The 24,011-nt window shown below is 48.2% G+C and overlaps 2 protein-coding genes across 2 annotated transcripts in view; one reads left to right on the top strand and one right to left on the bottom strand.

The window, feature by feature from the left end:
- Positions 1 to 24,011, top strand: part of macrod1 (mono-ADP ribosylhydrolase 1) — a 99,264-nt gene that overhangs the window by 26,521 nt on the left and 48,732 nt on the right. The window lies entirely within an intron of this gene.
- Positions 7,524 to 13,884, bottom strand: flrt1b (fibronectin leucine rich transmembrane protein 1b; the record flags this gene model as incomplete). Its single annotated transcript, XM_084449145.1, has 2 exons — positions 13,784 to 13,884; positions 7,524 to 9,705 (listed from the first exon to the last, which is right to left on the bottom strand). Exon 2 carries the CDS (start codon positions 9,693 to 9,695, stop codon positions 7,524 to 7,526), a length of 2,172 nt encoding a protein of 723 aa, XP_084305271.1. The 5' UTR covers positions 9,696 to 9,705; positions 13,784 to 13,884.

Here is a 24,011-nt window from a genome sequence, read left to right as displayed (position 1 = left end):
CTCACCACCACGCCACTATCCACGCCACGGGCCCCACAACTAAACCCCTGAGTGGGCTAGAGACACAGTCTTCATTGGTGGATGCATGACATTTTTAAAAAGAAGCCAATTATCCTAAACAAGGAGGGCAAAGAACATTCTGGGTCAGAGACAAACAGGAGAATATCGTCAGCATATAACATTACCTTCTTAGCTGTTTGGCCAATCTGGATGCCTCTGAAGTCCGTGTCCCTACGGATGGCCTCAGCCAATGGCTCTAGTGAGCGCCATTAGGAGTGGGGAGAGCAGGCAGCCTTGTCTCATGCCCCAAATCAAATGAGGGGGAGATGACCCCTCTAGTTTCTACATTCTAATGGATCCTTGCCAGTCTTCAGGATGAGAGAGATAAGAGCCTCAGATAGTGAGGGGGGCAGCCTACCCTTAGCTAGGGCTTCGTTATACAAATCAAGAAGAAACTGAGCCCGTTCTTCAGGATAGGCCTTGTAGAACTCAGCTGTAAGCCCATCCAGGCCAGGAGCTTTACCTGATGGCAAATTTCTAATAACCTCTAATATTTCCTCTTTAGTAATTGGTAGGTCAACCTGTTCAACCTGATTCCCCAATAACGAGGGGAGACCAAGGGGGGAGAGAAATGACATTATATCCTCCCTGTCAGCCTGAGATTCAGAGGTGTAGAGCTTCACATAGAATGTTCTGAAGGCTTCATTCATCTCCTTGGTGTTGGAGAGTAAGTTACCTGTCCCTACTCTGATAGCTGGTATAGTGCTCATAGTTTCCCTCGGCTCATAGTACCCTGTTTGATGTATCTCACGAGAAACTTGAGGTGTCGAGAAACTGATGGATGTTCTGTCTATTCAGAGCGCCTATTATCCACTTATCTTGTTTTTTCCATTATCCAAGCTACGGGAGAGTGGCTGGTGTTAAGGCCAGCGTAATTACCAGTATGCGCTTAAGTGCAGTTGTAGAGAAGGAAACCATGGTGAGGTACACTGGGTACCCACGGGTCATGGAATTTCTGGAATATCATGGAATTTTAAAAAGTCTATTCTATGGAAAGTCAGGGGGATTTGATAATTTTCTGGGCCATGTCATGGAATATCATGGGATTTTGTTTGTAGCATGTTTACATTCAGTTGCCGTTCATCAAAACATATTCGTCTTTATCCGGTTATTTCATGCGTCACCCGGATTGGGTGTAGTTGCTATGGTTACTTGATTTTTCAGGCCCCATTTATCCCCTTCCTGCTGGTCTTTCTTCCTCCCGTTCATCACAGGTCAGAAATTCAGCTCTTTAGTCACTGACAGTTAGGGAAAAGTCAGGGAATATGATAATTGACTTAAGAGTGGGAACCCAGGGTACAGTACAGTATGAATCACTCAGAGCTGGCCCAGCCGTGAGGTGGCTTCAGTAGACCTATATCATTGTACATGGTACCCAAATCTTGTACAAATTACAAATAAACATGAACTTAATTAATAAAATTGATCTAAAGATCAGATGTAGACATCTCGGGGTCAAAGGGAATTCTCCCTAAATGTCTGTTTCCTCTCCTCCCTTCAAAATAAGAGTGCGGTGCATATGGTTGCTTTCCCTCTTCCCTTCAAAATAAGAGTCTGGTTTATACTTCTTGACTTTCTGAAGGATGGGTGTGTGTGTGTTGCGTGTTTTTTCTTGCGTCTGTGTGTGCATATATATACTGTATGGTCAACAACACTAGCATTGAGCATTGGGGGAAAGATCTCAGGCCGGTCTCACAAAATACCTTAAGTTAATATTTCCCTTAAGTTCTGACTTAAGGTTTCTTTAAAATAAAATATGTTTCAAAACACCCTTAAGTATTCCCCTTATTGTTTCCTTAAGATGTCCCTCAAATATTTAAGGTTTTATACTTATCTCGGTCTAATACTTAAGGAGTCCCTTAAAGTCCTTAATACCGTTAAGGTGTTGCACAAAAGACCTTAGCAAGCAAAATAAGGGAAAAAACACAAGGAACCTCTACCCCAACCTTAGCTAAGTCACATGGCTGCGTTTATGAACATAAACGATGGAAATCGCGTCCCAAGAAGAGTGTTCCGCGACAGGGAGAACCCACTAGACACTCTTAGTGAGGAGCGACTGATATTTCATTACACATTTGATCGACAGTCCATTTTTTTCCTCACAGCGTCGCAGGACGTTCCAGTGTAGTGTTGTGACAGATAGCCGGTCAGGTGCAAGCAAACCAATGGTCACCATGGAAACTACAATTTTACTGATGTAAAATCTCTTTCCTTGTATGAAAATCCTTAACGTTTCTCCTTAGCTCCTTAGCTAAAAAAAAACTTGTAAGGGATTCTGTGCAACACCCTTAAGTAATTCCCTTAACTAAGGGGAAATTAACCCTTAAGGGTCATACTTAAGGGGAAAACTTAAGATGTGTTTTGCAACTGGCCGCTGGCCTCTGATATTATTAGCCTTGGCCGCGTTTCCCAGATTCATTTAAGAAGAACTTAGCGCTGAGTGCTTCTTAAGATCCTTCTTAGGTCTCCCGTAAGAAGCAAACGGGTTTCCCAGATTGCTTCTTAGCCTAAGATGATCTTTCGGTAAGATGAAGTTGTAAGAATGCTATGGAGCGCACCTAACACCCTTCTTAGTGACCAAACGCTCGCAGATGCAGGCAAATTGATGTTACACTAAGCAAAATATATATATATACATTTATTTCGTTTGATTTTCTTTTTTGCACAGCGCTGTTATTATTATCCATTCTGTAATCCTGTATTTTTTTATATATTGTATGTTGTATCTCTCTAAATTGTACCATAATATCTAGGATTCTGTTCATGGTTCAGATTGTTATAAGGAGCCTTGTGCAATACATGATTGAATAGCACTACAGAAATGGTTATAATAATAATAATAATAATAATAACAATTGCAATAATCATAATAACAATTGTTATGCTGATTATTATTATTGTATTTTTGTTATTATTACGGATACAAGCGGCCGAAATGAGTTTTCTCCGGAGGGTGGCTGGGGTCTCCCTGAGAGATCGGGTGAGAAGTTCAGTCATCCGGGAGAGACTCGGAGTAGAGCCGCTGCTCCTTTGCGTCGAAAGGAGCCAGTTGAGGTGGTTCGGGCATCTAGTGAGAATGCCTCCTGGGCGCCTCCCTAGGGAGGTGTTCCAGGCGTGTCCGGCTGGGAGGAGGCCGCGGGGTAGACCCAGGACTAGGTGGCGGGACTACATCTCCGCACTGGCCTGTGAGCGGCTAAAGATCCCCCAGGCAGAGCTGGTTGATGCTGCTAGGGAAAGGGATGTCTGGGGCTCCCTGCTGGAGCTGCTGCCTCCGCGACCCGACCCCGGATAAGCGGATGAAGATGGATGGATGTTATTATTATTATTATTACTATTATTGTTATAATATGTGTGCGAGGTGAGAGTACAGTATGTGTGTGTAAGAGCCAATCTCAGTGTGTCCTGGTGTATTCAGAAGAACGGCAGGCCTGGCTTGTGTGAGTGCAGCTGGGTTTGTAAAGGTCAGGCTGTAGTGTTGTAATTACCCCATTCCTGTTCTCCATGGAGCAAGGACAGGAGCTATGTCAATGAGGGCAAATAACTGAACAGCTTTGAGAGAACATGGACAAAGCTCCCTGAAGCACATACAGAGAGATTGCACACACACACGCATGCACGCGCACACACACACACACACACACACTGATGCATACTGTTTGCTAAGATAGACACTTATCCACTCCAACTGTTCATTGTGTTGATTTGTGCTTGCACAGCATTAGCACTCACTTCAAATGGAAGGAACGTCTTCACTCAAACTTAGAGAAGCAGGCCATGCAGACACACAAACACATACACACACACACACACACACACCACTTGGCTTGGCTTAAGGGTATTAAGAATATCACTGATCAAATCTATTTGACAACGGTGTGTTGATGTAGGTTTTAGGAACAAGTGTATTTATTGTACTATTTTAAACCCATTTTCAAAAAGTTTCTCTCTGTTTTGCCTAGTTAAAAGGAGTAGTAAAGGGAAAATTATGTTTAGCCCTGTTTTAAGGTTACTTATGATCATATACAATGGTTCAGATCAAAACGTTGACAAAACTAGCACTTTTGAGAAAGTCTGATAATTGCTCTACCACCGTTTTGGTCATACAATGGATGTGGAGGGGCATCTTGAAAAATCATTCAAAAACATGTTAAACTCTCAAACAGTGTGAGCTCCCGAAATCACGATGGTCTCAGCAGACTGTCAACCCCCCCACCCACGCCCCCCCTTAAAAAAAACTCCCAAGATGCATTTCACTCAGACAGCTCCTCTTTATTTGTTTGCGTAGAAAACAAAACAGACCAACCAAAGGAATGAAAACATTTACAACATTTCGGTTTTGTACAGAAGAGTGTATTTTTGCGAGCGGTATGTAAAGAAAGGGTCTCTAAGACAGAGAAGAAGAACATTCTCTAGAGCTTAAGACCACCCTCTAAGACAGAAGAAGAACGTTCTAGAGCTTACAACCATCCTCTAAGACAGAGAAGAACGTTCTAGAGCTTCAGACCACCCTCTAAGACAGAGAAGAACATTCTAGAGCTTCAGACCACCCTCTAAGACGGAAGAAGAACGTTCTAGAGCTTACAACCACCCTCTAAGACAGAAGAAGAACGTTCTAGAGCTTACAACCACCCTCTAAGACAGAAGAAGAACGTTCTAGAGCTTACAACCACCCTCTAAGACAGAAGAAGAACGTTCTAGAGCTTCAGACCACCCTCTAAGACAGAGAAGAACATTCTAGAGCTTCAGACCACCCTCTAAGACAGAAGAAGAACGTTCTAGAGCTTCAGACCACCCTCTAAGACAGAAGAAGAACGTTCTAGAGCTTCAGACCACCCTCTAAGACAGAAGAAGAACGTTCTAGAGCTTCAGACCACCCTCTAAGACAGAGAAGAACGTTCTAGAGCTTCAGACCACCCTCTAAGACGGAAGAAGAACGTTCTAGAGCTTACAACCACCCTCTAAGACAGAAGAAGAACGTTCTAGAGCTTACAACCACCCTCTAAGACAGAAGAAGAACGTTCTAGAGCTTACAACCACCCTCTAAGACAGAAGAAGAACGTTCTAGAGCTTCAGACCACCCTCTAAGACAGAAGAAGAACGTTCTAGAGCTTCAGACCACCCTCTAAGACAGAAGAAGAACGTTCTAGAGCTTCAGACCACCCTCTAAGACAGAAGAAGAACGTTCTAGAGCTTCAGACCACCCTCTAAGACAGAGAAGAACGTTCTAGAGCTTCAGACCACCCTCTAAGACAGAGAAGAACGTTCTAGAGCTTCAGACCACCCTCTAAGACAGAGAAGAACGTTCTAGAGCTTCAGACCACCCTCTAAGACAGAGAAGAACGTTCTAGAGCTTCAGACCACCCTCTAAGACAGAGAAGAACGTTCTAGAGCTTAAGACCACCCTGTCCCCATTTGGCCGTGTGAAGCCCAGCTACAGTCCCTGAACATGTCCCCCTAGTATCTCTCTCTCTCTCTCTCTCTCTCTCTCCTTCTGTCCCTCATATCCATGTCCCTCTGTTCCTATCTCTCTCTCTCTGTGTCTCCCTGTCTCTCTGTCTCTCTCTCTCTCTCTCTCTCCTTCTGTCCGTCATATCCATGTCCCCCTAGTCCAGCTCTCTCTCTCTCTCTCTCTCTCTCTCTCTCTCTCTCTCTCTCTCTCTCTCTCTCTCTTCCTGTCGTCCTGCCCTGTTCACTCCGTAACAACAATGCAGGTGATGTGGTTGTATTTAATAATGCATACGCTGCCCGTGTGTGTGTGTGTGTGTGTGTGTGTGTGTGTGTGTGTGTGTGTGTGATTTGTGTTCCTTTTGTGCGTGCGACATACCGTGTGTGTGTGTACGATTTCTGTGTTTGTGAGTGTATTTTTTCTATATACACAGTGTGTGTGTGTGTGTGTACGCGTATGTGTGTGCGTGTGTGTGATTTGTGTTCCTTTTGTGCGTGTACGTGTCTGTTCATGTACCATGTGTGTGTTCATGTGCGTGTGTGTGTGTGCGCGTGTGTGTGTGTGCGCGCGCGCTGTTCGGTTCATCCCTGACTACGAGGGGACTCGTACCTCTCTCTACCTTTCATCTCTGTGAGATGAATCTCCATTCTTAGCTCAGCATGATGGCAACCAGCCTGCCGTGTCTAAACCAGCCTTTTTGGTTACCGGGGCTTTGATTGACTTGATTTTATATATTTTATACGATTGTCTCAACATGCCACTCGTTGTCTGCTATTCTGGGAAATTAATGATAGGGTAACGCGCTGAACACTGTCGTTGTTTTTTATAGTGATGTTCTACATGTACAGCATATATGTGAGGGCGAATAGAACTCTTATAGAACTCTTGCTTCATTCCACACCCTCACAGCGACAGTTCTCCTTTTTAAGATAAATACAGTTGTCCTTTAGAAAATGACTAACCTTTATTTTAGTCTGGGCTATCTTCTGTGTGCATCAGTGACAGATAGAATGTACTCTGATAAACTCTGCTAATATGAAGCTGTCAGTGTTTGGAGGTCGTTGCTGCTGCCCTCTGTCTTTCAACCTCAGCCTTGCTCTTCCCTCTCTCTCCATCCTCTCTCTGTTCTCTGCCCCCCTCCCTCCCTCTCTCTCTCTCTCTCTCCTCCCTCTGTCATTAGCGGGCTAGCTGCAGTAGAGGAGCCTCCTGTCCCTGTCAGATCCCTTATCAGAGCTGGCAGCTCCTCTGGAGAGAACAGAGTCTTCTCCGCAGGCCAAGAGGAACGCCCCCGGAAGAATAGAACCCTCCCGGAACAAGGGAGACCAAACTGGGACGCAAGACAGGAGAGAGAGAGGGAGAGGGAGAGAGAGGGAGGGAGAGAGAGAGGGAGAGAAGGAGAGAGAGAGAGAGAGAGGGAGAGAGAGAGGGAGAGAGGAACAGACAGGTCGTAGAACGTCTCTGTTATTAGTCAGTCCTGACGGGGTGTCGGCCTGCAGGTTACAGCTTCCTTCAACCCCCTGCGTCTCTACATGTCCCATCAGTCACTCGTACCGTACTGGACTGGAACTATCTCTATACACACGAGCTTCCTGCTTCTAATGTCTCCCCTGCCTAAGCCTACAGCACCCACCTCAAAACAAGCCACCATGTATATTCGGTATTTCGTGAGTATAGAATAGAATAGGTGTGAACGATGCGGAGATCTTGAGAATAATAACAGCTGAACTAAGAATCTAACGCGGACTCGGCGTGACGGACAAGCTGTATGTATAAGCCTCTTGAGGCTCTCCACACGCATGTTACATGGTAGCGTACTGTCAGTCAGCTTAGATACACACACGCACACACACACGCACACACACACAAGTGGAGGCACAGAGGGTACTTTGGAAACCACGGGCGAGATCAATAGATGGATACATAGATAGGCCACGCCCTCCCCTACCCCCGTCCTTAAAAGGCCGTCCGGGGCGGCGGGCGGGCGGCGTCCGCAGAAGCTGTCTCCACAGACGTCCAATCACGTGTAGGCATAGTCTATATCCGGTATCCCGCCCTCCCGGTAGCCCCGGTTGGTGCCGTATCCGGCGCGGTTGCCGGCCTGGGAGACCAGGGTGCCGTTGAGGCTTCCGGCGCCGCGGCCGGGGGCGAGTCCACCGAGTCCACCGCCGCCCCCACCGCCCCGGTAGGTCCCGTTGTTGGCGTGAGAGGGGAAGATGGTGTGAACGTAGGTCACGTCCTCCAGCCCGGCCTGCAGGGGCTGCGCGTGGGCCGCCACAGGCGTCATGGCGAAGCCCGGGGTCCTGATCTCCAGGATGGAGGTGTCCTTCTTGGTGCCTGACTCCACGTAGTCGTCACAGTGCTTGCCCATGCCGGCGCTGCGCTGGCCCCTCCCGTAAGGGGGCGGGGCGGAGCCTCCGGACTCGTAGCCCGCCGCCCGCTGGCTGTACCAGCAGAAGATCCCGAAGATCAGCAGCAGGGAGACCAGCGCCGTCGCGCCGCCGATGACGCCCGCCAACGGGAACGCCGCGAACTCCAAGTCATGCCCCTCCCCGTCCCCGTCCCCTCCTCCTCCGCCGGCTGGGGAGGAGGCGTCGCCCGTCTCGATCTGGGCGCAGGCGGGCGGCGGCGTGTCCGCGTCGCCCCTCCCTCTCTGGGCGGCGTGGGGGAGGGGCAGCAGGCAGATGAGGTAGTGCGAGCGTGGCGTGAGGCGGGTCAGCAGGTACTGGCGGCGCTCGCCAGGCACCAGCGTCTCGGTGATGGAGCCCAGCGCGGCGCCGCTGCCTAGCCGCAGCCAGGACAGGCGGAAGGAGGAGGGCGGCGGCCGCGGGCACAGCCAGGTCACCAGCACGCTGTCGGCCGACAGGGGCTTGACGGCCAACGCCAGGGCCTCTCCGGAGGTCGCCTGGCCGCCCGGCGCCGGAGGCGGCAGCGCCACCACACCCGGGCGTTTGGCGCGCAGGGTGAAGAGCGAGCTCTGGGTGGGGGGCAGGGGCGCCAGGGTGGAGGCGGCGGGGCTGGGGAGGAGGAGGTCCACGCCCCCTGGACCGGCGCCGTCTCCTCCTCCTCCTCCTCCCCTCCCCCCGTCGCACTGCTCCATCAGCGCCCCCAGGTCACGGAGCGCCTTCCCCCTCGCCGCCTCTGGCCCGTGGCACACCAGGCCGCGCACCGCCACCGCCGCGCCCCGCCCTGCCGTCAGCCAGGCGTGCAGCCAGCGCAGGTTGCAGCCGCAGTGCCAGGGGTTCCCGCGGACCAGGAGCAGCTCCAGGGCGTCGGCGTCCCTCAGAAGCCCCCGGGGCAGCGTGGTCAGGTTGTTGCCCGACAGGTCCAGCCGCTGGAGGCGCCGCATGCCGTCCAGGGCTCCGCGGGGCACGTGGGTCAGCCCGTTATCCTGCAGCTGCAAGCGGAGCAGGTGGGCGGCGGGGAGGTTGACGGGCGGAGCCTGCAGGGCGTTGCGCACCAGCGACAGCTCCGTCAGGTTGGCCAGCCGGGCGAAGGTGTCGTCGGCGATGCGCGTGTTGGCCAGCAGGTTGCCGTCCAGCACCAGGCGGCGCAGGGCGGACAGCCCCCGGAAGGCGTGCGTGGGCACGGTGGCGATGCGGTTGTCGTCCAGACGCAGCTCCTCCAGCGAGGCGGGCAGGCCGGCCGGGATGCTGGACAGGTGGTTGCGCGACAGGAAGAGCAGGCGGAGGCGCGGCGTCCCCGAGAACGCCCGCTCCTGGATGCTGACGGTGGAGATGGAGTTGTCGTCCAGGTGGAGGCGCTCCAGCAGCGGGTAACGCGCCAGCGTGGCGCGGGGCAGCGCCCGGATGTTGTTGTCCTGCAGGTGGAGCTCGCGCAGCGAGGGCGGCAGGCGCAGCGGGAAGTCGTCCAGCTGGTTGGCGTAGAGGTACACCACGCGGATGGAGGCGCTGCGCTCCAGCGATGGCGGCAGCCCGGCGTTGCTCAGGCGGTTGCTCTGCAGGTAGAGCACGGCGGCCGCCAGGGGGAGGGGCGGGATGGCCCCCAGGCCGCGGTCGTTGCAGTAGACGAAGCCCTCGTCGCAGCGGCACACGGACGGACACAGGGGGTCGCCCTCCTCGCCGCCCGCCTCCACGGCGGCCGCCAGCTCCAGCATCTCAGCCAGTAGGGTGAGACTCAGCAGGAGCAGGAACAGCCAATCACGGAGCTCCGCCAGGCTCTCGGCAGCCATGGTAATGTCACTGAGAGAGAGAGAGAGAGAAAGAGATGGAGGGAGGAAGAAAGAAAGACAAGTTTTACACGTTCGGAAGTATATAACTTGATAGGTAGGTAGGTTGGTTCTACCAAACTGTTCAAGAGTTCTTTGAAAAGGGTTTCGTAACAGTGAGTTTTTGTGTGAAAGTGTGTCCTGCAGTGTGTGCACGTGTGTGAGCGTGTGTGTGTGTGTGTGTGTGTGTTGTTCTGCGGATGTTAATGATGGTGATGATGCAGCCAGAGTGAGGACAGACATGTCAGATATAATAGTCAGGCAGTCTTTCGTCTACTCTGGCTGTCACCATTATCAAGGACGATCCTTCCAGCAGGGAGAGACGCGGAGAGGGAGGGAGAGAGAGACGCGGAGAGGGAGGGAGGGAGAGACGCGGAGAGGGAGGGAGAGAGAGACGCGGAGAGGGAGGGAGGGAGAGACGCGGAGAGGGAGGGAGGGAGAGACGCGGGGAGGGAGGGAGGAGGGAGAGACGCGGAGAGGGAGGGAGGGAGAGACGCGGGGAGGGAGGGAGGAGGGAGAGACATGGGGAGGGAGGGAGGAGGGAGAGACGTGGGGAGGAGGGAGAGACGCGGGGAGGGAGGGAGGGAGAGACGTAGGGAGGGAGGGGGAAGGGAGAGACGCGGAGAGGGAGGGAGGGAGGAGGGAGAGACATGGAGAGGGAGGGAGGGAGAGATGCAGGGAGGGAGGAGGGAGAGAGAGGGAGGGAGGAAGGAGGGAGAGAGGGAGAGACACGGAGAGAGAGGGGGGAGAGGCTCAGAGAGGGAGAGACACGGAGAGAGAGGGAGGGCGGGGGGAGAGAGAGGGAGGGGGAGAGAGAGAGAGGGAGGGGGGAGAGGGAGGGAGAGAGGGAGGGAGAGAGAGAGGGATGGAGGGGGGAGAGACGCGGAGAGGGAGGGAGGAGGGGGAGAGAGAGATGAAAGAGCTGGAGAGAGTAAAGGACAGATGAGGGGAAATTAGACGCTGGCAGTTGGAAGAGAGAGAAGAGAGAAAATGAAAGAATTGTAGATGTATCTAGTCAGGGAGAGAGAGAGAATATGAAGGAGAAGGAGAGAGAGACCATTAATCACCCCCGAGCTTGGATTTCCTGACGGGAAAAAAAACGAAATGCTAGAACTCGCTCCAAACTGCCCTTTCCTTAAACTCTGAATAAAATGTCACCACCCGTTCTCCAGATATGTTGAGTAAACCCACTGTGGTGCGCAGGTCTGTGAAGTTTGCGGCGCGGTCTGCGGCAGCATTTGGGATTCAGATCAACGACAGACAAGAAGCATACGGCGATCAGCCATGTTTTATGCATACTCTCTCTCTCACGCTTGTTGTTCTCCCAAAATTTCATATGAATTATTCAGCAGAGTGCTCCCAAATTTCCACAGGAAATATTTAAGACAGGTGTACAGACCGGTTATCTTGTTTTCCAACATTCCTACTGTATGTTCTTCGCTTGGCATTATTTATTATTATCATTATTATCATTTGTCTTTGCTGGGGGGTAGTTGACAGAGTCATCAGTTAAACAGTAATTTAGAATTCAGATGAATTCAGATAAAGTGTTGATCTGGTGATTACACGGTGAGTTATGTCTAGTGAGAGCAGGGTGTGTTCTGCACAGCGAGGACAGTTTCTAGTGTTCAGTATATCTTCTGTCACTTCACTCTGCCACAGGCTTTCAAATGTGTCCCCTGAAACGCCTGACTTGATTTGACAGAATATTTGATAAACAAATCCTCTAAAGGCAAGTTTGTCCTCGCGCAGTGTGTGTGTGTGTGTGTGTGTGTGTGTGTGTGTGTGTGTGTGTGTGTGTGTGTGTGTGTGTGTGTGTGTGTGTGTGTGTGTGTGTGTGTGTGTGTGTGTGTGTGTGTGTGTTTGTGTCCATCCCAGGCTCAATGCTTCATGCAAAATTGCCCTTCAGCTTCAGGAAAAATTCATGCAAAGCAAACTAGAGATGGTAACAATGGAAGAGGGAAGCCAGCAGACAGGGATGAGAGAGAGGGATGTGAGAGAGAGGGATGAGAGAGGGATGAGCGACAGAGGGATGAGAGACAGGGATGAGAGAAGGAGGGATGAGAGAGAAAGGGATGGGAGAGGGATGGAGAGAAGGAGGAGAGAGAGGGATGAACGACAGGGATGAGAGAAGGAGGGATGAGAGAGAAAGGGATGGAGAGAGGGATGAGAGAGAGATGGAGAGAAGGAGGAGAGAGAGGGAGGGGAGGAGAGCCAGGTAGCCAGGTGGAGAAATTGAAAGTTGTGAGGGAGAGATAGGACTGGTCCACATGGCTAGTGCTTAAATGTTGGGAACCAGGCCAGGTCCAGCCTGGCTTATGTGCGTGGCTGGCTTGTTTCTGTTCAGGACTGGTAGGAGGGAAGCTAGTCATGCCACTGAAATAGCTGTGAATTGAAATGACATTAAATAATGTCTGATAAATTGAGATATGTCTTGTTGCCTGGACACCTCAGTTCCAATGCTTCCAATGCTAATCCAGCACAATAAGAGTGGGATAGCCAGTTAGCTCATGAGCTCAAAACAACTAGCAGCAGCTTCCATAACATTAATGGTAGCAGTCAGTGGCTAAAGGAGTTACACTGATGATAACATAAAGTCATCCCCACCGGGTCTTGAACCCCGGTCTCCAGAGTGGGAGTCCAATGCTCTCACCACTACTCTACTTGTGCAGTGGAGATCGACAGGTTGGTTTTGGTGTCCTTCTTCCAGTCCCTAGTGTGGGTTGGGGTTAGAATAAGGGAGGGAGGGAGTGAGGGAGGGAGTGATAACCCCCGACCAACGCTATACTAGCTGCGCTGGCTTACAGCCACGCACAAAAACAGTAAATACAGACAACAGTTTTTTTGAGTGATTGTGTCGGGCTGGGTCTATCTGTGCCAATAATCTCCCTTTTCATGTCCATCACACATTGTTGTGTTAAAGCAGATCTGACTGGATCAGGGTAATGGCTGGAATGTGTGTTCTCTCTGGATCTGGACGGGTCTCACACTGCAGGTTATTTTTAGTGGCTAACAGACTGTTTCTGACGATTGGCAGCACTACAGAGAGAGAGACAGAGATAATGAAAGCATGCGGGTGTGTGTGTGTTTGTGAGCGCGCGCGTGTGTGTGTGTGTGTGTGAGCGTGTGTGTGCCTGCCTGTCTGTGAGATAGAGAGAAAAACATGATGTACTGTATAGTGTCAGGATAGAAGCTAAAAACACGCTGGGAAGCGTCCTGCATGAATATCAACAAGCACCTCTTCTCTCCGCTAGCAAACCTCTGAGCTGCCTTTCATTATGACCGCCTCGGGCATGGACCAAAGGCACTGTGTGTGTGTGTGCGTGTGTGCGTGCGTGCGTGTGTGTAGTTGTATGTGTAGGTGTGTGTGTGTGCTTTGCTAGACACAGTTATCCTCTATTCTCAATAATTCAATGGCCTTCCCTTGCAGACTCTCTCTCCTTCTCTCTCTCTCTCCTCTCTTTTTCTCTGTCGTTCATTCCACTCCTCACGGGTCTGTTTACGTTACCGGCCATGTACTTATTATTGCCAAATCCTTCTCTCCCCCCCCCCCCCTCTCTCTCTCTTTCTCTCTCCCCCCCTCTCTCTTTCTCTAATCCCTTCTTTCTGTTCTGCTACTCATCCCTCTGTTTATTTTTCTCTCTGACTACCTCTTCACGAGGAGACAGGATCAATCAGCCCCTGGCCTGCCCGCCCCCCTCCCCCCCCCTCCCCCGCCTCCCTGGTGAGATTGGTTCTGTTTCTCCTTCATTTGGATTCCCTCCATGCTGCTGCTCTCTCTCTCTCTCTCTCTCTCTCTCTCTCCCTCTCTCTCTCTCTCTCTCTCAATATTTTCTCCTTCCTTCTATTCTTACAGTATTGTCTCGTTCTCCTCCTATTCCCTCGACTGCCAATTCGCCCTCATTTTCATCTTGTTCGGAAAACCAAAACATTTTTATCAGAGTATGAGAGAAGTGCGATGACACGTTCTATCCTGCCGAGACAATATCACAGCTGTGAGAAAGCGGTTAATTTATCCTCGGTGATAACGCTGGAGACAGGAGCCCACTTACCCAGCGCTGCTTCTCCCTCTGTCTCTCTTCTCTCTTCTTCCGTCTGCTTTCACTTTATTCCTGCAGATGTGTGTGTGTGTGTGTGTGTGTGTGTGCGCGTGTGTCTGGTTGTTTAGAGGTTCTGGCGTTTCCTTCCTGGCCCCCGTACTTCCCGCAGCATCATTGAACACAGGTGATGAAGATAACAGTGATGATGATGGTGGCGGCGGCGGCAGTGTGGGCCGGTTCTCCAGGGGCCAGAAGACTCAGGGGCCACCATGGCGCCTCTTAGGGCCTCCCTCTCGTCCTCAGGGCCGTCTGACTGGTCAGGATGTGGGCTTGGATCTGGGCTCGAATTCGGAGGGTCTTGGGCTGGATCTCTGGAGTCTGAGTCCCCAAGGTCCTCACTCTGACCCCTCAGATCGGGTCTTCCGGGTTTGGACTACGGCGCCGGTCGGTCAGTCAGAATCTTGTGTGTTAGACCCGACCAGAGATGGTATCAGTTCTACAGTTCTCATGCTACTAGGAGCGGGTCGAGAGGTCTGGGTTTCAGCGTGGCGTCCGTAGGTGTTGAGCTTGCGCCATGTAGAGCGTGTGTTGTCTCGGAGCGTGACGGTCAGTACGAGATGGCTACTCAGCTCATGGGCGAGAATGTGGTCAGTCACTACTCCGGCGCTGGGCCCGGCGGTGCAATCCGGATAATATGAAACAGCGCCCCCCTGTGCAGGGAATGGAGATGGCAGTTAGCACAAGGCATGTATTAAAAATTACACAGGAGCTCATTACATTTACATTACATTAGTCACGCTTTTATCCAAAGCGACTTACAGTAATTGCATTTAACATACGTAGTCAGTGTGCTACTACTCACCAGAACAAGTGCATCTCCTGTCTAAACAAGTGACTAAGAGCATAATCTAGTGCTGAAGGCAAAGTGCAAGAGTAGCTAACTAAAAATACAATAGGTGCTTAAGAGGGAGGATCCTGGTAATCTCGAAGATCGTTTTGTTGGCTACAAGGCAATTACACACCAACATGTGTGTGTGAGCGTGACATGCAACGCACAAACACATGTATTTCAGCGGTCGCTGGTGGAATTTGTCCTCTGCATTTCTCCCATCCTCCTCCAGGGGCAGCCAGGAGCAGTAGCCAGCCTCGTCAGTGGCGCCTGGCATACCCATACCAAATCCAAATAAAACTTGATTTTGAGCCTTCTTTCAGTGAAAGAACATTCAGACTGTTTTTGACTTAAATACGTAATATCGCTTCATTGTCATCGGTGTTTACTGTTTTGGTAGTGCTCCGTGACCCACTACAGGCCTCCTGAAAATAAACAGTCCGCGTTACCATCCGTAGACAGCGGTCTAACTAGCTTGTCATTCACTTAACATTGTAGGCTAGGTAAAAGTCTTCTGGCTTACGGAAGTTAAAGGAGAAGGCTCTTTTTCGACAACCTGGACCTTATTTACGGCATATTATAAGACGTTTGACTCACCGAGATAACTTTGGTGTAATTTGGAGGCCTGTAGAAGAAATTTAAAATCCAGCGCAAGCCAAGTATATCCATGTAATGGCGGTGGACTGGGCACAGAGAATGCAGCTTCTAAAAAAAAAAATGTTCTGCCGCAAAACGGTTGTTTTCATCAATCTATTTTTATGAATCGCTAGTTGTGCTTCCATAGAGCGAGGGCTTGTTGTGGTTTTCACATGCCTCTGTAATATGATCTTTAGAAACGTCTTTAGAAACAAAATAAAAGCTTCCCCACTTACTCCAGCACGCATGCGCACAGCGAGCAGACTGGCTATTCTCCGTCTGTAGGCTACACTCACGGCTCACATTCTCTACGCTACGATCGGCTTCCATCATATTCTAAGTCATCTTCTATATCCTCAAAATCTGATAAATATTCAGCCATATTGCACACAATATTCCAGGCACCAACAAGCCGATCGTAGCGTAGAAAAATAATTTTTTAGAAGCTGCATTCTCAGTGCCCCGTCCACCGCAATTACATGGATATACTTGGCTCGCGCGGATTTTTAATTTCTTCTACAGGCCTCTGAATTACACCAAAGTTATCTCGGTGAGTCAAGCGTCTTATAATATGCCGTAAATAAGGTCCAGGTTGTCGAAAAAGAGCCTTCTCCTTTAAGTCCAAATGAAAAATCAACCAATCAAATTAGCCCACACATAAAAAACCCACTAAAAATGTTGTCATCAGTCAAGATGTAACCTAATCTGTGATTTGTCAAAATGCTTAAAGGACCATACCGGTCTAAATACTGTATGATGATCTCCTAAAACTAGTCACCCAACATATATCACACTACCGCAATCCATTTTCCAAAGTAAAGCTCACATTAAAAGATATTTGGATTTTCACGTTTTACTTACATTTCAAAAGTTGAAATGTCTTATTTAAAGTCATCAAGTTAAACTTTTGAAATATAAGTAAAACGCAAAAATGCTAATATCTTTTAATGTGAGCTTTGCGTCGGAAAATTGACTGCGGTAAGTTGGATGACTAGTTTTAGGAGATCAAATCATATTTAGACCGGTATGGTCCTTTAAAAGTGGGCATAGGACTTCCGGTGGCGCCATGTTCGAGTGAGACACGAAATTCGGAGCTCCGCTGACCGGTTGCCCTACCCGAACGATAACTTTACAAAACCTTGGCAAATGAAGGCCCAGTAACAAAGTGAGAATGAGTTGTGTCGTTAGAGTGAGCAGACACCAGAATAACCAGGGGGGGGCTTCTAAGAAAAGTATGGAGGACATCCTACAAGCGATAGAGAAATCGAATCAAGAAATACGGGGGGAGATTCAACAAATGAGAGAAGATGTAAAAGAATTCAAAGGTCAAACTACGGAATCATTTACTAGGCTCGAAGCATCAATTGGTGGTTTAGGTGCGCAGCTGACAAAACTCGAGAAGAGGGTCGTCGACACAGGAGGGCGCATTGGTGCCAATGAGGAGACGGCCGCGACCCATGGCAGAGCCATTAGCTTCATTTTACAGCAAGAAGCGGATCTTATGGAAGATGTGAAGACCTCCAGAACCGGGCAAGAAGACAAAACCTGCGCCTATATCAGATACCCGAAGAAAACGAGCGGGGAGGGACATGGTGAGCTTCATTAAGATGCTGCTGCCGACCGTACTGCCATCACTGCAATTGAAGGAAGATGACATCAGAATCGACCATGCCCACAGGGCACTTGCCCCAAAACCGAGAGAGAATGATCCCCCTTGTTCCTTAGTAATTGGGTTCGCCGACTACTCAGTGAGGGAACAAATCCTACGACAGGCATGGACACAGGGCCAAGTGAGGATGGATGACAAGAAAATCTACTTCGACAATGACTTATGTTGCAGAGAAAACGTGCCCAGGTTAGATATGTCATCAAAGAACTGAAAAAGAAGAATGTGAAAGCGAAGTGCCTGTATCCAGCGCGGCTGAGGATGATGGTGGGCTCCGAGGAAAAGACGTTCCAGACACTGATGGAGGCCGTCCCAGTACTTCAGAGACTGAAAATCCAGGTCCGAGTTGATGAGCGAGACAAACTTGAGAGAGAGCTGACCAAACATGGGAGATACAGGACAACCGCCGAGAGGGAAGCGCAAACTTGCGATCAGCAGAAGATTGACAGGTTTTTTTTCCCTGTAAGTGACTAATGGACACGCTGAAGTACGGTTGAACTCTTCGGCGGAGATGAACATTCGAAGGTAATGTTTTTCAGGAGGGCTAATTATTTTACGTTTAATATTAAACTGGAGCTTATGTTTATCTTTTTGCCAAGCTCAGATAGTATTCATATTCGGCCGTTTGGGACAGTGGCACCGGCGGCTGCATCTGATCAGGAAACGAGTGACTCACACTCAGCCCTAGGGCCGTGGCGGTGCACCCAGCGGATTGGACCTGCTGCTTTTTCACGTCGTGACTTCATCCCAGAGAGTTGCCGCCACACTCTGCCCGGTTCCACTCGGGGACTGGCTGCCTTATATTCTAGGTCAGTTGAGGACAGAAATGTTTGTTTTCTTTTGTTTTTTCTAAAACGGTGTGTGTAGTTCCTGTTCTTTTTTGTACTTACTCCCTGACAGCTGATGGGACCTGCATAGTATATGACCTTACATTTGACCCTTTCTGTTTGATTAGATGGTTATGCAATGATATCAAGGACTAAGATGGACAGTATACCTGTAGTTAGTTATAACATTAAGGGATTGGATAACCCTATTAAGAGGAAAAAATACTCTCTCAGCTTAAGGCATTACAGTGCTCAATTGCAGTGCTACAAGAGACCCATATGTCTGAATCAGAGCTAAAGCTAAGGAGGCAATGGGTGGAACAGGTGTATGGTGCATCGCACAGGGGTGGGAGGAAGAGGGGGTGGGAGGAAGAGGGGGTGGGAGGAAGAGGGGGTGGGAGGAAGAGGGTATAGGTCTCAAGTACATGGGAGCTACTCTCGAATAGACATGTTATGTATGTTGACATACACAGAGTAACGGCCTGTGAGATAGAACCGATAACATTGTCAGGCCATGGCCCTGTCACAATGAAAATGAACCTAGGTCAGAATAGACAATTCAGATACTGGAGGCTTGATGTCTCAATACTAAAGGATCCTCTGACCCAACGCTCCTTCTGTTTTGTGGGAGGGAGTTAAAGCTGTGATGAGGGGAAAGATCATTCAAATTTCTTTTAGAATCAAAAAACAAAGGGAAGCCAGGAGATTGGAAGTACTGAAATGATCAGTCTTGAAAGGGAACACAAGGTATCAAGGGACAGAGACACACTTGATCTGCTGAAAAAGAAAAAGAAAAAAATAGATGATCTACTTCCCTATAAGGCAGAGGGAGCGCTTAGATTTGTAAAAAGAAGGTACTATGAATTGGGCAATAGAGTGAGTAGGCTACTGGCTTTTCAGCTACGGATAGCTGAGCAGTACCTAAAATCAAACATCCAGATACTAAGACAATTACATCCCAGTCAAAGGAAATAGCGGAAGCTTTTGTTGTGTATTGTAAACAATGATATGAGGGCCAGGAGGTACAAGGGAAGAAAGACAAGATACCACGCCTCCTTGACTCAGTTAAATTAAACGCATTGTCACAGGAGGACGCAGAAATGATGTGTTCCCCCGTCACAATAGAGGAAATAGTAGACAGTATTGGTAGGCTTAAGAATAATAAATCACCGGGTGTCGACGGATACTCAGGGGAGTTTTATAATGTTTATGTGAATGAGCTGGCTCCAGTCCTGTGTCGGGTATATAACTACGCATTAGATGAAGTAGACCCCCCAAAATCCTGGTCAGAGGCAATCATCATTGTTATCCATGAAGAAGGGAAGGACCCCACACAATGTATGCGGTATCGGCCCATAAGCCTTCTATGTCAGGAGTTAAAAATCCTGACCTCTATTCTGGCAGGCAGAATACAGAGGCACCTTAGGAAACCTGTACACCCAGACCAAAAGGGTTTTATTATAGGGCGCCAGGATACTAATAATGTAAGGAGGGTCGTAAATTTACAGTCACTTGCTGCGGGCAGGAAAACTCTATCGATGCTTGTTAGTTTAGACGCCGAGAAGGCATTTGATAGACTAGACTGGACATTCCTGCAGGAGACATTATCACGCATGGGCTTTGGTCAGACCTTCATTAACTGGGTCAGGGTATTTTAAGATCAAGAGTGAGAGTCAATGGTCATTGTTCAGAATTCTTAAAGCTGGGGAGAGGAAGGAGACAGGGGGGTGCGTTATCACCAGCCCTGTTTGCTCTTAGTATTCTTAGTAACCTCTCGCAGAGTTAATCAGGAGTAACCCCCTGATACAGGGAATTAAAGATGAGGATGGTAATCAACACAAGATAGGTCTATACGCGGATGATATAATAGTGTTTATGGAAAATCCCATATCCTCTGTCCCGGCCCTTCTGAAAACTCTGGAGGAATACGGCCTGGTGTCAGGATAAGATAAATTCTACTAAATCAGAGGCATTGATGATTTCAGGGACATGGCCTAACCAACTTGACAGTATAGTGTCCTTTCACCGATCAGAGCAGGGTTTTAGATATTTGGGGATTACAATCACCCCCAAAATAACCAAATTATATCAAGCAAATTATAAGAAGCTATTTGAGGTGGTTAGAGAGGATTTAACTAGGTGGGATATGCTGACACTATCCCTTTTGGGTAGAATAGAGGCGGTAAAGATGAACCTTTTACCCAGGCTCTTGTTTTTGTTCCAATCTCTGCCTATCTGGGTCCTGGCATCTGCCTTCAATATGCTGGATAAGCTTATATCCAAATGTATATGGCAGAACAGGAGACCGAGGGTGAGATATAAAACACTGACTCGTGGGAAGGACAAGGGGGGGGCTTATCCTTCCTAACCTCAAGCACTACTTCTGGGCAGCACAATTAACTGCGGTGATAGCCTGGATAAACAATGACACAGATACAAGATGGGTTAGTATAGAGCAGAGTTCACTACAGGGAATACCTTTATCCAGTTTGATGTTCATGGGTCAACAGTCTCAAAAGAAAGTGGGGATTCAGAACATATGGGTGAAACACACTTTAAAAGTGTGGTCTGCAGTTCAGAAGAGATTTAGGGGAAAAGCTGCTCTCTCACGGGCCATGCGAATTGTTGAAAACCTAGAATTCCTCCCCTCAACAGCTGATAGTGCCTTTAAGAGGTGGGCAGACAGAGATCTTAAGATAATTATTTTATGATGGCAGTTTACAGCCATTCTCTTATATCCAGGAGAAGTTTCAGTTGTCACAGAATGACATGTTTAGGTATTTCCAAATTAGGCATTACATCACACATCATTCAGACTGGAATATAATCAGAAACCCCCCAACAAACATTGAATCATATTTTATTAATATAACTAGATTCCAAATACCCACCAAGAATCATGTTTATAGACATATATTACAGGATTTATCGGATAACATCCTCTACATCAAAAACAAATGGGAGTTGGAGTTAAATATTATAATTGAAGATGGAGAATGGGAAAATATGTGTACTGGTGGTCACAAAGGTAGTAATATGTGGAAAGAGTTCAACTGGAAGACAAAGACACATTTCTTTAGGACACCTTTGGTTGTCAACAGATTTGTAGATACCCCCACAGCAAAGTATTGCTGGAGAGAATGTGGTATGATTGGTGATCATTCACACACATTCTGGGACTGTCCAAAGATGGTCTCCTATTGGCCGGAGGTAAAGAGGGAGATAGATCAAATTCTAGTTACTGACCTGCTGCTTAACCTTAGGCACTTTATACTTTATTTATGATTGCTGAGGACATGTTTACTTAAGACCAAATTTATCTTTTGCATATACTTTTGATGGCTGCTAGGAAACTTGTCACTTTGAATTGGATGAAATCAGAACCACCCACGCTAGAACAATGTAAACAAAAATGAAGGGAGGTGTATGTGATGGAGGCTATGACTGCCCAACTACAGTTAAAAACAGACCTCTTTCAATGGAGGTGGTCACCCCTGGCGAGGTGTCTTCATGTTTGAAGATACCTCTGTACTTATTGGGCTGTACTTATTTTCAAATTATTTTTGATACTTTATTTCCTTTCCTTTTTCTGTTTTGATTTTACTCGATATGTATGGTCCGATACTCTGATGTATGGTATGCATTATTTCATAGATGCTGATTCATTTAAGCTGTCAAGTGATGTATTGTTTGTATTTGTGGTGTTTTTATCTTCAATAAAAACAGAGTAAAAAAAATAAATAAAATAAATAAGTGGGCGTAGGGTATAGTATGCCTGCTCTCGGTGGCTTACTCTAGACTCAGACAGCGAGCGACTAGGGCGACAGCGGTCACTCTGGTTGCGTGCATCGCGTCGCCAGCTCCCCGGCAGCCAAGAGCTGCAGACGCCGGGGGAAGGGTCATTCATGTGTCACTCACATTATTGAAGATGTATTCTACTGCCATTCTAAGGTAACCTGATCTGCTATTGGTTGCTGCTTCCCAACTCTGCCCAACTCTGAACTCTGCCCAACTTCAAATCTACGCTCAGATCGCTGGTATCGCGTCGCTCGCTGCCGCCGAGGCGTCCGTCGCCCTGTCGCCAGCTTCCATTGAGAATGAATGGCAACCGGCCGCTCTCAGCAATCACCTGAGGAGGGCCTGATGACGCGAGGCTAGTCAATCACAGTCAGGTTAGCTATCTAGCTAGCTACTGGCAGCAATCAACATGGAAAACTGAGATCTAGAACATTTGTTGAAAAATGATGTCACAAAACTAGCGCCAGCTCAGATGACTGACTGCTGGGATGGTGGATCGGACTAATGAATACGAGACGAGGCATTAGATTGTGTTTATTTGAGGGCCACCGATGTTTGAGACCATGGCTGTGGAGCTACACTTTCACTACTCGGGACTTTGAAAACATGCATGACTTGGATTTAACTTGCAAAACAGCACGAGAATGACTCATAAATGAAGTGGATTCAACGGATTACCAGATAAGGAGGTAGGCTTTTGTGATTAATTACGAGTTGGCAGTGCAAGAGGATTCTGAAGTCTCTAAATGACTGTTTTACTTTTCCAAGTATACATACAGTATAACCATAACCACTTAGTAATGTTAGACAGCTAGATAGCTCGTAGAGATATGTTAGTGGCCCTCCCGGAGGATCGGTTCCATCATGTCATTACTGTATTAATACACATAGTACACTTGGAAAGGTAAAACAGTCATTTAGAGAGATGTCAGAATCCTCTTGCACTGCCCACGCCCACTTGCTCAGCTGTAATATCTATCGACAGGCGAAACGGGAGTGTTTTGATTTACATAAACATGGGACATCCTTTTATAGCTCAGAGTGTGATTGTAGGATTGTCAAGCGCGCTCTGTCCCACACAGGCACGCACACAGCCTGTCTCCCGCTTACAAAGTCGCCTCGTTTCCTAATTATATGGTTTATATTATATCATAAAGAATAACTTAAGCAGAACAACACATATTGTCGATATGAAACCGGTCCGTGGTGCAAAAAAAGGTAGTGGGCCACTGATTCAGACTTCCGAATCCTCTTGCTCTGTAGGCCTACAGTATGTGACCCATCAATTAGCGCTGTCCGCTCTTGATTTAATCAGGTTCGAGAGCGTGAACTTGAGAAATCGAGCGGCAGTGCCAAGTGGCAGTCCAGTGTGTTGTGTAGTGGTGCTGACTGCCCTGTCATTGGTTCTGGTTGTGTCAGCTTAAATATTGTATTCTTAATTTAGGTTTGTGCCTCTTGACAGTATTGCTCTCCTTCTCTCCGTGTGTCAACTGTCTCTTCATGACTCCTGTTATTATTATTTCAAAGTTAATATTAACTAGGCTATAGCATCCATTAAGATAGGCCTACTACATTGCTCAAACTCGTGAAGCACCTGTTTGTTTTTTAGAATGTGAATTGAACACAGTATTACAGTGTAGGCCTATTCCTAGTTTTTTCCAAAAGCCTCCGGATCTGCCCGTTACGCTTGAACGCAGCTCCGGATTTCTAGCGCCAAAACGTGGCTCCGGTCACATCCCAAGGCCTCCGGGTTCAAGGGTCATTTTGGCTGGGGTAAGTGCTCATGGGTCTTTCTGGTGCCTAGAAACCTCCCGTCAGGACATGCGTGTGATAGAAGTGACTCTGGCAAACCCAGTGCCAGGACCCACCAGATGCCACTGCTAGCTACAGTACATAAGTAATGTAACCACAACGTAGTCTATGTCTCTTGATGTTAGTAACTATGTAGGGCATATAAATGGTTTAGTTCCCATCAAGGGCGGAGCTAATGGTTCATTGCAGAGGGGGCGGGGCCTCAGAGTGGGCCCCTATAGGCTGTATGGAGATGCAAGACAGATACAAAGGGAATCGTATGTAGACGGAACGGAAAGAAATGCTGATTACAATTAGGTGTTCTATTTCACCATGGACAGTCATGGATTTATCAATATACCTGCTGACACTCCCTCCACTACTGCTTCCCATGTGTCCCCATTTAGGCTATGCATTTTCAGCAATGCTTTTTAATTTTCTTTTCAGCTGTTCAGGATTCACACCCATTTTCTGCAGGAAATGTTATTTTTTCTCGTAATATGTTTTTATTTTTTGTGAATACATTATTGTTAATATTTATTTACCTAGTTTGTGTGCACTTATTTCCTTAAAAACACCTAAACAGCTTACTGTGCACGTCTATGATGACACTATTGACACCATGTATCCGTG

This window comes from Borostomias antarcticus, assembly GCF_949987555.1.
Source record: "Borostomias antarcticus genome assembly, chromosome: 14".
Taxonomy (NCBI): Eukaryota; Metazoa; Chordata; class Actinopteri; order Stomiiformes; family Stomiidae; genus Borostomias; species Borostomias antarcticus.
Note: the sequence above shows the minus strand (reverse complement) of the source record. Positions and strands in the feature narration are given on the sequence as shown.